This window comes from Athene cunicularia (assembly GCF_003259725.1).
Source record: "Athene cunicularia isolate RWA chromosome Z unlocalized genomic scaffold, athCun1 chrZ_part2, whole genome shotgun sequence".
Taxonomy (NCBI): domain Eukaryota; kingdom Metazoa; phylum Chordata; class Aves; order Strigiformes; family Strigidae; genus Athene; species Athene cunicularia.
This window is the reverse complement of record NW_020799143.1, coordinates 18,504,636-18,518,828: the sequence shown is the minus strand read 5'-3', so window position 1 is coordinate 18,518,828 and position 14,193 is coordinate 18,504,636. Positions and strand designations below refer to the sequence as shown.

The window sequence follows — 14,193 nt, the reverse complement described above, 5'->3', positions numbered from 1 at the left end:
TTCACAAACATGTTCTGCTATAAAATTAAGCTAAGCCAAAACATGAATGAACTTTCCACAATGAAAGCCATAAAAAGATTTATTTTAAACTCATAATCTGTGGCTTCTTTCTCACATTAATCCATGCCTTCTGTTCACTTGTTGAAATACCTCTTTACAAGGTTTCCTAGGAAAAAAAAATAGAAATCTTATCTCTCTGCCTCCTGGACTCTCCATCAACAATCTTTCAAGAGTGTTAGCAGTATTTGAGCTTTTTAGCCAAGACAAATCAAAACATTACTTTTTGAAGGTCTGGATCTCCAGATTTAATGTTGCTGACTCTCCTGAACGCTTCCCTGGGTTTTACTTTGCTAGTGACTGAGGATTTATTTCTTTTGCATCCCTTCTTCCCCAAAATTGTGCTGCTCCAGTGTGTGCTGCTTACAGAAACACTATAAGCCACCCTAAATGTTACTGCTTTATAATCTGGGTTTTTTTTCAGATTTTCACTCCACTGGCCTACTGTGGAAAGGTTCATCAGTGCAGCAGAAACAAACCAGATGATGATCTGATACCAGTTACTGGGTGATTACACATGCAGTCAACTAAGTTACACATGCAAGACTGGAGCACAAAACCAGTTAGATCCATGCATGTACAATATTTTCAAAGCTACTTTCATGTTTCATGTAAGAAGTAGGGAGTGATTCCTTTCATTTTTTTTATATATTGCTTTTCTGTACTTATAAATTTGTTGTACAAATCTTGAAAAAATTCAACTAAGTCCAAATGGTGGACTTACACTACTACTTTAGTTTTTCATTTATATTTGCATTCTAGTCTAGCCATGATACACTGTATTTTTTTTTAATTAATAGGACTTTTGGCATTAATGCATATTTCACATTGACCATGACATGATGTTTCAAACATTCATTAAAAACTGTGGCTATTAATATTTCCCATTCTTGCAAAGTAAAAACCAAATCATCACATATTTACTAACTGTTACCCAATTAATAAAAAAGAAGCACATGTTATGTGGCCAAAAGGGTTGTGGTGAATGGAGTTCAATCCAGTTGGTGGGCAATCACAGGTGGTATTCCCCAGGGCTCAGCACTGGGGCCACTCCTGTTTAATATCTTTATCAATGATCTGGACAAGGGGATCGAATGCACCCTCAGTAAGTTTGCAGACAGCACCAGGATGGGCGGGAGTGTTGATCTGCTTGAGGGTAGGAAGGCTCCACAGAGGGATCTGGACAGGCTGAAGCGATGGACTAAGGCCAGTTGTATGAGGTTCAAGAAGGCTAAGTGCCGGGTCCTGCACTTGTGTCACAACAACCCCACACGTTAGAGGCTTGGGGAAGAGTGGTTGGAAAGCTGCCCAGCGGAAAAGGACCTGGGGGTATTAGTTGACAGTCAGTAGAACATGAGCCGGCAGCGTGCCTAGGTGGCCAAGAAGGCCAATGGTATCCTGGCTTGTATCAGAAGTAGTGTGTCCAGCAGGGCTACAGAAGTGATCATCTCCCTGTACTCAGCGAGGCCACACCTCTAATACTGTGTTCACTTTTGGGCACCTCACTACAAGAAAAACATTGAGGCATGGGACCACATACAAAGAAAAGCAATGGAAGTGGTGAAGAGTTTAGAGCACAAGTCTTACATTGAGCAGCTGAGGGAACTGGGGTTGTTTAGCCTGGAGAAAAGGAGGCTCAGGGGAGACCTTATTGCTCTCTACAACTATGTGGAGGGAGGTTGTAGCAAGGTGGGTGTCAGTCTTTTCTCCAAGTAACAAACAATAGGACAAGAGGAAATGGCCTCGAGTTGTGTTAGAGGAGGTATAGATTGGATATCAGAAAAAATTTCTTCACCCAAAGGGTTATCAAGCAGTGGAACAGGCTGCCCAGGGAAGTGGTTGAGTTACTATCCTTGGAGGTATTAAAAGATGTGTAGATGTGACACTTAGGGACATGGTTTAGTGGTGGACTTGGCAGTGTTAGGTTAAAGGTTGGACTCGATGATCTTAAGGATCCTTTCCAACCTAAATTATTCTATGATTTTATGATGATTATGCAGTTCAAAGAAATGAAATGTTCTTTTTAAAAATAATTTTTCTTAAAGAAAAGAGTGTAAAACTTCTTCCACTCTTGGAATAAATTAAATCAGGTTACCTTTGATGTTCTACAAGCATGTCATTACCTTTTGGTGTGTTGTGGATTTCACCAATAACATTCTAAATAACATTTCCATACACCTCATTTAGAGACTAAGTCTTACAAGGGAACTCCACCACATGCAAATATACGGAGGAGTTATTAAGTGCCCCACAGCAGCCTATCTGTTAGCTGCATCCATTAATATTCACATGACTTAAAGACCTTAATTGTTAGTTAGATGCAAATCTCAATAACTTGATTCTATGAAAAATTCCCACCACAGTTTCAATTAAATATCAGAAAAGCAAATTTATTGCAGAAGCACAGTTTGAAAGGGGCATATGGGTAATGAGGCAGAAACATGTGAACGGTTATATGCAAGGAAGTAATACAGAAACCATAACTACCAGATGATGCTGGAGCCATCAAACAGAATATGTTTTCCTTCACCTCCTCAGCTTTTCTTCCCTCACCAGCTCTGCAGCAGATTAGTCCTAACGTGTTACTCATGACCTCTGTGATTAGTATGTTAAGGAGACCTTTCCCTGACTTCTACTTAAGCTTCCTGGATTTAAAGGTTCAGCAATGACTTGGCACCATTCAGTCAAGGAACAGGCTTGCAACATCCTTTCCATGTCTGTAACACATACTCTTTTTTTTAAATATAGTCCAATATGTTATTTAATTTAAGTTTCTACTACCCTGATGTCTAAACTCTCATCAAAAGACCTCTATTTGTACATCGCTGCAGACTTTTGCCATACTTTGTCCTTTACTCCATTTTTTTTGTGCTAAAAATAAAATGTGAGGACAGGAATTAAGCAATAAAAAATAGTCCAAAAGCCATAGAACTGTTTTAGAAACCACAACAACCAAACTCACATACATATATATGCATGCCTACTTGGAAGTAATGCAACTTCACTATAACATGAGGACGTGTCAAAACCAACGCAGAGCGACAAAACTGAGCTTTGTAATCACTGGTATCATGTGTTATAGGTAAATTACCTATATCACAAGATAGGCCAAAGTGTGCTCCGTTATCTAACTGTGAATTTAAAGAAGCTTCGGTGAAACCTTATTAATTGAATTACAGACACAAGGAACTAATAAATGTTGCATCGGGCCAGGCATTATTGTCCCAGAGAAGTCTGAATTAATTATTAATACTAGGTGTGGAGTTACAGCTTCCAAAGTGCTAGATGTACGGTACTTAGGGCACTTCACTGTTGCTGAAAGAGGATGAATTACAGCTCTCAGAGGTTGTTGCTAATGAATAGGATTCAAATGGATTTCTCACATTTTTCAGTAATGGTTCAGAAAGTTTTCAGTCTCCAAGATCTAAAAGCTCATTAAAAAAAATGTCATATTAATATTGATCACCAAGGGCCTCTCCAAGTCCTAGAAAGACTGGTTAAAAACTGATTGCAAAACAATGGTTGTTAGGCAGAGCTCACTTGAAAAGCAGTTCAGCAGTAATAATGGGCAAGTTATAGTGTTATTTAATACCCAGCTGGCCTCCAGGATATCCAGGCTGGCCTCAAGGACTGCCAGTATGTCCACAGTAAGAGAGACAAAATACTGATTCATGGACTACAGAGAGCACATTGAAACATGAGAAATTTCTACCGTCCCACACATGCACCTTACATATCTTGGAGTTTTGTATGGGTATAAAATATTCTGTTTCCAATTCATCTCTTTTGATGGGTAATCTAAGTCCTGTAATAAAATAAATCATGCTAAAAAAACACTGAAAAAAATGTCACATTATATTCCGTCCCTGGCAGACAAAGAGAAGACTGCTCTGCTCTGCTCTGCTCTGTTTTTCTTAGAAGAAACAAAAATTTGTCATGGATCTCTTTATGTTCTGTATTTAACTGGAAGTCCTAAGCCTGACTTTTTACTTTTTTTATTTTATATATATATATATAGTATTTTCACTTGTTTTGTAAACTACTGTTGGCACATTTCTGTATTCTCACATTCAATTCTCTTATTATATGGTACCACAATAAGTTTTGCTGATGGATATAAACTACACAGCTGTTAATAGTCTTTGCTATTTTATAGCCCAAAACTTTGGCTATCTAAAGTGTTATGTTCACTAACAAGAGGAGTGAGATTAGTATACCAGAGGCAAAAAAAAGTAGCATAGCTTTTAAACCTACCCCTTTCCTTCATATCTGTACAAAACCCAATCAGGAGAATACACAGACAGGGATGCAGTCCCCAAAATCAGACCCTCAGAAATAAATTGGGAAACTCTGGAGGGTTTTTTAATGTTTTTTTTTCTAATCCAAAAACCTTTTCAGATGTTCATCCTCCTCTTTAAATGTCAGTCTTGCAGGCAATGATTGGTGGTCGTTATCATCTGATGGCTCTGCAGGTAATTTTGTGCTGGTCTGTCAAAAGGAAATTTTGTGCAGGCAGTGTCAAGAAGAAAAGTGTACAAATTATCATCTCCCATAGAAAAGGCACAACAATAGTACTCACAAACCACATAAACCAGTGGAAGGAAAATGAAAATAATAATAAGGAGAATATTTGTCTTGGAAAGAAGAAAAAGTCTGGACTCCAGCCATACTCATGCTCTCAACAGCATGGACCACTGTGTTCCCAGCCTGCAGCCTAACATGTCTATTGCATAGGTCCTGTGAGAGTGGTGATGCTGTTTCCTGCATAACATCTTTTCATTTTTCTCTGTGGTTTCTTCCTCAATTTTTTCACATCTCCAGACCTGTAAAGAACTGACCATGATGTCAGGTGGGGTTAGAATCTGACAGGGCTGATATAGCGCAACTTCAAGCCAGAGAGAGACACTGCAGCAGAGCAGTACCCTCAGTTACAGTTCTTCAGATAATAATCAAAGGCTGTTTGAAATGCATCTTTCTAGATACAGGGATGTAAATTAGAAATCAGAGCTGATCTAATTTACCATTGCAGCTCTATTAAGAATGTCATTTCAGCAATGAGTATCTCAGTCAGGTTTTGACAGAGGCATTTTCTACAGAGCCGCTAGTTCTGCATCTGTGTTCAAAAATTATTGTTCATCCCTGCATTTTCAGAACAAAACAATGAAGGAAAAGATGAACTATTTTACAAAGTAGTCACAAGAGCTAACTAGAAATCATCTTTCGCACCTTATACTTTTTAAAGCTATGAAAAAGCCCTCCCACCAGAGAAATTCATTTTGAGTCATCAAAGTGAGAGAGTTGTCCAGTATTGAAAATGCTTTAGCCAAATGTTTCAATAATTTAAATGTTCTTATCACTTTTTTAAGAAGACAGAATTTAGTGGAAATTAAATCTTTCCCCAAAAATAGTTTGTTCTGACAAATTAACACTTCTTTTAAAAAGGGTTATATTTAGAATGAAAAGTCCTAATCAATCCTAATATTCACTTTTGAAAATAATACGAGAAAAGTATATTTTTTGGTCTTATTTTGTCACGAATACGTAAAAAATCCTTGAGCATTACTGGCGAGCATTTTTTTTCATTCTTGGAAAAAAAACAGGTGCTAATGGAGAGAAAAACAGGAAAGTGGGGTTTGGTACACAGTAAAGAACATTTCTCATAATGCTGAGAAGAAATATACAATGAAGTATCTCTCTATTGTTGAGAAGAAGCTGGAAGACAAAGAATAGGGAAATTTCTTCTTTTACATCTATGAAAATAGGCCGCTTCTTTTTTTTCCCTGTACATCCCATAATATTCTGAAACCTGCACAGGTAAAGAAGCAGATGACAGGGATATACCAATAAAAATTATAGACCAAAAGTTTCAACAGTAAGAGATGACAATAAAATAGTATTCAAAAGTCACATTATTGATTTAAGAGTTTAAGGCACTTAAAGCCATTGTGTGTACATTTTCCAGATGTACAAGAATAATGTCAATATACCAGACTGAAGTTTCTGGTATAAATCTTAAATAACTTGTTAAAATAGAAAACAAATACATACATACATACCCTAAAATGTGCTGATATAGGAACTTCTCTATTGTTATAACTACAATCATAATAGAGCGCCCATTGATATTTCTTATTTTAAGCAGCAGCTCAGTTGAATTTAGGCTCCAAAGAATGAATTACATAACCAGGGCTCTAGGAAACTTAGTCTATTACTGTATTTTTGTATGTAAATGATTGGGGTTTATTTTTTCAGAGGTACTGAGTGCTTCCAAATTCCATAATTTTAATCTAAGATGCTAAACATAGATTTAAATGCCTATATCTCAGCACATAAATTTAAAAACATGAGCATATTTTAGTTTTTAGCTTTTATTTTTTATTTTAGATGTTTGCTGGATTTATGTGTTTTGTCTGCTAAGATATGCATGACTCTGTACAGAACTGTGACAATCTGAGATTGCCACGAATAAAAAGTGATGATATTTGGAATCTTATTTGACAGAGAAATATAGTAATAAAAGTTAATTCCTCAGTTATTAAAAGTAGACTCAAAATAAATAAACTAATCTGAAGAACAATCATCTGCTCTTGGAATACACATTTTTCTAGGGTAAATTAGCTGATAATATATTTCCAAGCTTACCTCAGAGACGACTGTAGAAAAGCATAGAAAAAAAATCTCATTGTCACAAACTAGCATAAGAGCACATTGATGCATTTTTTTTACTAAAATAAACCTTCTGATACCAGCAAATAAAATTGAATACATGTATAGCCTCCCAGTCTAGATTGTTGATTAATGTTGAAAGTTGATAAACGAATGGACTTTCAGGTAGAATTGCTTCCCATGATGATGTACAAGGACCACTTCACCCTGAACGTAAGGAAATTGTGAAGATAAAAAAGCAGATAACCACGATGAGATTTTGAAAACTCACTCTTGGCTTAATTGAGAAAGCCCACCTGGTGTGGTTTGACCTCATCTCCTTACCCCCCAGCACTGGGAAAGTGGAAGGCAAAGGGCCCAGAAGACTGAGATAAGGATAGGGAGAGATGACCAAATCCTTTAAGGCACAGGCAAAAAATGGACTTGTTGGGTGAAGGAAAAAGGAACATAAATTAAATACAGACACTAACAACAACAGACAGAGTAGGACCATAGGAAACATTACCACATCCTTCAAATACCTTCCCCCACCATTCCCTTCTTCCCAGGCTCAGTTTTTCTCCCATATCGCTATGTCCTCCTCCCCATCAGCGCAGGGGTCAGGGAGCGGGGGCTGTGGTCAGTCCTGCCGCTTCTTCCACCTCGGGGGAGGGGAACTCCTGGCATTCCTGCCCTGTTCCAGCGCAGTCCCCCTCTCACAGGAGACAGTCCCCCACAAACCAGCTCCGACATGTCACTCCCAATGGCGTGTGGGTCACCCCCACGTGTGGCAATCCTCCCAGTGCTGAACTGCAACAGTGGGGGCTTCTTCCCACAGGGTCCCGGCCTTCTTCTGGTGCAGTCCCCTGCCCCGGCGTGGGGACCCCACAGCTGCGAATCAGCATCTGCTCCAACATAGGCCCCCACGGGTGGCAGGGGGCGGCCCTGCCATCTCACCAGGGGTACAGGGGAGTCTCTGCTCTGGCGCACCTCCCCCCTTCTCCTCTGTTCTTCCGCTGACCTCGGTGTTCACACACATGTTCTCCTCACAACTCCTCAAACTCCTCCCAGGTTCCCCTTCTTAAATACATTATTCCAGAAGCACAGCTAATTGGCCTGGCCTTGGTGCAAAGACAAGTCCAACTTGGAGCCAGAGGGAGCTTTGAGAAGCTTCTCATAGGGGCCACCTCAGTAGACCCCTCCCCTGCTACCAAAACACCCCACCACTCACTCAAACCAGAACACTATCTCAGAGAATAAAAAAAGCACAGTAATTTAACATCGCTGAGGATGACTATAAGAACTCAGGCAATTACAAGCATTTCAGGTGAACATATATTTTTAAGGCCAGAAAAGACTGTTATTTCCACTCCCTCTGACCTGAAAAGGATGATAAGAGGCAGCAGACATCCACTGAGGGGCTTCTGATTCAAACCGATAACTACTGGCTGACCTAAAGCATATCGTGTGAAAAGCTGCACATCTGATTTAGAAGCTTCTACCTGTAGTTAGCAGCATTTACCCTCACAACAAATATGTTTCCCAGTTATCATCAAAAACCTTTTTTACAGTGTCATATAAGAAGACTGAGAGAAACAGCTGATGTTAATCATAGAATCATAGAACAGTTTGGGTTAGAAGGGATCTTTAAAGGTCATCTAGTCCAACCCCCTTGCAAGGAGCAGAGAAATCTTCAACTAGATTAGGTTGCTGACAGCTCTATCCAACCTGTCCTTGAATGTTTCCAGGGATGACACATCTACAACCTCTATGGTCAGCCTGTTTCAGTGTTTACTACCCTCATTGTAAAAAATTTCTTCCTTATATTGAGTCTGAATATACCTTCTTTTAGTTTAAAACCACTACCCCTTGTCCTATCACTACAGTCCCTACTGAAAAGTCTGTCTCCGTCTTTCTTATAAACCCACTTTAAGAATTGAAAGGCTGCAATAAAGTCTCCTGGAGCTTTCATTTCTCCAAACTAAACAAACTCAACTCTCTCAGCTTTTCCTTATAGGAGAAGTGTTCCAGCCCTCTGATCATTTTTGTGGACCTCTTCTGGACCTGCTCAAGAAGGTCCATGTCTTTCTTACACTGAGGACTCCAGAGCTGGACACAGTACTCCAGGTGGGGTCTATCAAGAGTGGAGTAGAGGGGGGGAATAATCTCCCTCGACCTGTTGGCCACACTTCTTTTGATGCACCCCAGGATGTGGTTGGCTTTCCATGCTGCAAGCACACATTGACAGCTCATGTCCAGTTTTTCATCCACCAGTACCCCCAAGTCCTTCTCTGCAGGTCTATCCTCAATCTCTTCACCCCCCAGCCTGCATTGATACTGGGGGTTGCCTCTACCCACGTGCAGTTACACTTGGCCTTGCTAAACATTATGTAGTTCATATGGACCCTCTATTTGAGCTTGTCCATGTCCCCCTGAATGGCATCCCATCTCTCAAGCGTGCCAACTACACCACTCATCTTGATTTCATCTGCAAATTTGCTGAGGGTGCAATCGATCCCATGCTCTGTGTCACTGATGAAGATATTAAACAGTATTGGTCCCAATACAGACCCCTGAAGGACACCACTCATCAATGATCTCCATACAGACATTGAGCCATTGACCACTAACTGTCTAGATGCAACCATCCTGTCAATTCTTTATCCACCAAACAGCCCATCCGTGAAATCCATATCTCTACAATTTAGAGAGAGGGATGTTACTGGGGTCCATGTCAAAGGCCTTACAGAAGTCCAGACAGATGACATCCATAGTTATTCCCTTGTCTGCTGATGTAGACACTCCATCACAGAAGGCCACTAAGTTGGTCAGGCAAGACTTGCCCTTGGTGAAGTCATGCTGGCTGTCTTTAATCACTTCCATGTGCCTTAACATAGCCTCTAGAAAGATCTGTTCCATGATCTTCCCAGGCAGAGAGGTGAGGCTGAAAGTTTAATAGTTCCCAGGGTCCTCCTTTCTACCCTTTTTGAAAATAGGTGCCATGTTTCCCTTCTTCCAGTCACTGTGGACTTGCCTGACTGCCATGACTTTTCAAATATCACAGACAGTGGCTTGGTAACTACATCAGACAATTCCCTCAGGAGTTGGGATACATCCCATCAGATTCCATATATTTATGTATGTTCACATTCCTCAAGTGGTCTCGAACATGTTCTTCTCTTGCAGTGGGAGGAATTTTGCTTTCCCAGTCCCTGTCTTGAGTTTCATCCATTCAAGAGGTGTAGGAAAAGAAGTTGCTAAAGAGGCAAAAAAGTTGTTGAGTACCTCAGACTTTTCCCCATCTGTTGTTACCAGTTTGCCAGTCATGTTCACTGAGGGCATAGACTTTCTTTGGTCTTCTTTTCCTGGTTGACATACCTATAGAAGCCCCTATTATTATTCTTCACATCATTTGCCAAGTTCAGCTCCAGCTGGGCCTCGGCCTTCCTGACCTCATCCCTATACAACCAGGCAATGTCCCTATACTATTCCTAGGATACCTGTCCCTGCTTCCACTGCCTGTCCATCTCCTTCTTGCTCTTTGGTTTGACCAGCAGATCTTGACTCATCCATGCCTGACTCTTGCAGTCCTTCCCTGATTTCTTACACATGAGGACTGAGAGCTCTTGTGCTCTACGTAAAGCATCCTTAAAGATCTGCCAGCTCTGTTCTGCTCCTTTGACCCTGAGAGCAGTTTCCCAGGGGATCCCATTGGCTAAGTCCTTGAACAGCTGGACGATTACTTTCCTAAGATTCAGGGTCCTGAATTTACTCTTTGCTTTTCCCATATCCTTCAGGACTACAAATTCCACCATTACAACGTCACTGCAGCCCAGGCTGTCTCCAGTCTTGATGCCTCTTATGAGCTCACTTGCATTGGTGACCAGTAGGTTCAGTATGGAATCCCCTCTGGTAGGGCTGTTTATTACCTGGCCTAAGAAGTTATCCTCAGTGCACTCCAGGGGTCTCCTGAGTTTCCTACAGCCCTCCATGCTGCTTTTCCTGCAGATGTCAGGGTGGTTGAAGTCGCCCAGTAGGATGAGAACCTGCAAGCACAATGCCTCCTGCAGCTGGAGGAAGAAGGCTTTGTCAATAGGCTCCCCTTGATTGGGCAGCCTGCAGTAAATGCCTACCACAAAGTTTCCTTTGTTGAATTGGTCTCTAATTCTTACCCATAAACTTTCAACCTGCTCATTGCAATTCTTCAGAGACAGTTCTTCACAATCTATCTATTTCTTGACACAGAGGGCAACCCCCTCACCTCTCCTTCCTCACCTGCTTCTTCTGAACAGCTTGTAGCCATTGACCGCAGCACTGGGATTTATCCCACCATGTCACTAATTGCAGCTTTCAGCTTTCTAGCAGTACAACGACCTCCAGCTCCTCCTGTTTGTTGCCCATGCTGTGTGCATTGGTGTAGAGGCACCTCAGCAGGGCTGTCTGCCGTGTTAGAGGAACAACAGGTTCCTCCTTTTTAGAGGAACACACCTAAATTCCTTTGAAGTATTTCCCCTGTGTTTCCCCTGTTGTATCCTATTATCTCAGGAGTCTCTGGCTTCTCTGTAAGACTTCAAGTGTTTTCCAGTGTACCCAGCACATCAAGCTGAGGGCCTTCACCAGCACCTTGTCTCTCAAACTTTGGTGCATGGCAAGCCCTGGGAGACCCTGTTTTTAACACCTTCCTCCTTCAAGTCTAGTTTAAAGCTCTGGCAGGCAGGCCCACTAGCTCGTGAGCAAAGACCCTGTTCCTCATTTGAGAGAATAAAGAATAGAATCTCATCCAACACAATTTACCTCCATTTTCTGTGAAAGCACATCCTGGGAAATACAGATTAGAGATGGTTTGAAATTAATTATGTCAGTAGGTATAGAAACACAGTTCAAAGTGCAAAGAAGGATGTAGATATTAATTACATAAATCAAACCATACTTCAGGACAGACAACTTCTTTTTCATCTTCCATGGCTTGTTTCGTAGTGTGGCGATTAGTTTCTTTTTTTCTTCTACCTCTTCTTTCAGCTTGGCCAATTCCTCCTCTGTAATTGGCTCCTCCTCAGAGTCAGAATCAGAGCTTTAAACAAAAGCAGAAAGAAAAATTATCACCAAAACTCAGAAAGGAGAGAAGTTTTCACTGAAGCACATACTCAGTCTTAATTCTTGTTAACTCTGAGACCTAGATAAATGCCTTCACTGTTGCACAGAAGGGAGGACACAGTTCGATTGGACTTGTTATTAACTCTAGTATGAAAGGCAAAGCCTGCACATGAAGTACAGAGCTGCAGCTGAATGAGCACTACGCTCAGAGGATCCCATGGAGACTAGGCATCACTCTGGGGGAAGTATCTGACAGATTGTTTCTGTAGGAGTAACCAACCTCCTAAGAGTTCAACTCAGACTCACAATGGATGAGGATCCTACAACTGCAGCCATGCAAATTAACTTGTTCACTCCATTTCAGTGTGCCACAACAGAAAGGAGACACCACAGCCACAGTAAAGACAAATTTAAACACCAGATGACAGCCCATCCAATGATCAAGGCAGTAACATTTCAGAGATAGGAAAGATTCAAAGCCACATTGCAGCAAGGCTGTGATGTGTCCTAGCACTTGGAATAAGCAGATGCAATAGTAATGGCATCTCCAAATGCGTTTGGTTTGTAATCTGAATTTTTTATCCATGCACTGGTTTGTAGTATCTTTAGAAAGCATTGCTGATTAAAGCAATGTCCACTTTCCTAAAACCTGAATAGATAACCTCTTCTGTGAGCAAACTTACATCTCATAGAATGGCATGTTGCAGTTCATTAGCAACAGGTGTTTTCTCTTCTTATGGCAGCAAAGAGGAAAATGATAGAAAGCAAATTATTAGATTGCGACTTCCTGCCCTAAAAAGCTGACAGTGATGACTACCAGTAAATGAGGTCTTAGTAAAAGCAGCTTAATGCATTTCTATTTGTTTCTCACTGTGTTTTCTTTGGCCTTTTATTTTCCTTCTGTTTTGAATGTTTGAAAATGTATGGCAGTGTTTCTTTAAATACTTTTCTCGTTTGTTTTGGGAACAGTACATTCAGACTTTATCAAGCAAGCAGTTTTCAGACTGTTTTGCTTATAATTCACCTTTCTGAGAGTTTGATATTCAAAATCTTATGTTCAGAGCTCAGTGCTTCACTACTTAAGTCATCTAATTGTATAATTTCTATCCTCTAGATAATTAAAGAATTATAAATTATCTCTTCTACCAAAACATATAATACAGCTGTAGTTAAAGATTTGTGTGAAATAAAGAAAAAAATGTTTTTTCAGCAAAAACATATATGAGTTTCAAAACAAACATATAAAACAAAAGCAAAATTTTTTTGCTACTCAACAAAATACAAATTTCTTATTGGTCATCTACCTTTAGTTTTCATGAAACACACATCATTATATTGCTACAGAGGATCAGTTTAAAAATTTCAGACACACAGGAGTAATTTAGCTAAGGAAAGAAAGAGACTCATATTTCTCAGATGCTCTTCTATCAAAGATTCAAATTATATTTATTGAAAAGACTGTCACATTAGGAAGTTTAACCCATGAGCCATGAATTTTCAGACTTCATGTGATAACAAGCAGTGACAAAGAAAACATAATTCTACAGAAAGACTGCTACTGAACACTAGACATATTTAGTGTTATTCCAGTATTGCCACAAGCAAGTGAAGAACTGTATGAAAACTTAAGTCAAATGGATGAAGGTCAATAAAAAGTTGTATGCATATAATTTTGAGGCATTATAATGTAAAGGGAGGAACAGAAGGATTAAAGGAGTCTAGTTTTGAGAGAGCTTTAAATCTGTAGTTAACATCAGCTACTTTGCATTTTACAAAGCAGACAGCAACATGCCCAGTACTGAGGATTTCCTGTGGCAGAAGATTGCTGTGCTTTGCAAAAATAGAAGCATGAAGTTTTATGACACTGCAGTGAGAGTGGTGGGAAATATGAGTGGCATGTGCTAGTGCAATGAACTTAATGAGGAAAGGAAACACAAGAAGTAAAGTAGGGATAATATTTGCTCTTGTGCCCATTGCCCACTACTGTTTTATTGTCTTTGCAAACATGTTTCATATTTCATTTTTCACTTTTCTTTGGGACCAGAAAAATAATAAAAATTCAAAATTTCTAAGCACTGTTAAGAAATCAGTATTTTGAAGAGTTTTCACACTACACAGTCAACCTTTATGCAGTTACAGCACTTTTTTCCTTTAACTTGAGTGTTTGTAATCTATGAGATTCAAGCCAGGAAATCAGAATTCTCTCTTCTGCAACTGAAAGTCTTAGCCTTTCATGAAAGGTTATGATGATTCATACATCTGAAGGCCAGAAGGGTTCACTCTCTAAATAATTTCACATCAAGCCCCCATCTTCCTTGTCTCCAATTCAAGGCATATAGTGCATTTTTTCCTAAGTCAGTAGAGCTCTTGAAATTAATGGTGCTTCCTTAAATCACA

At 40.0% G+C, this 14,193-nt stretch overlaps 1 protein-coding gene across 4 annotated transcripts in view; it reads right to left on the bottom strand.

Moving 5' to 3' along the window:
- Positions 1-14,193, bottom strand: part of TMC1 (transmembrane channel like 1) — a 68,285-nt gene that overhangs the window by 43,040 nt on the left and 11,052 nt on the right. For 3 of the 4 annotated variants that reach the window (XM_026866267.1, XM_026866269.1, XM_026866271.1), the window contains one exon: positions 11,633-11,773. In XM_026866267.1, the coding sequence (XP_026722068.1) occupies positions 11,633-11,773 (141 nt within the window). Of the gene's footprint in view, positions 1-11,632; positions 11,774-12,479; positions 12,528-14,193 lie in introns of those variants that run through there. The other variant, XM_026866270.1, reaches the window with a different exon arrangement.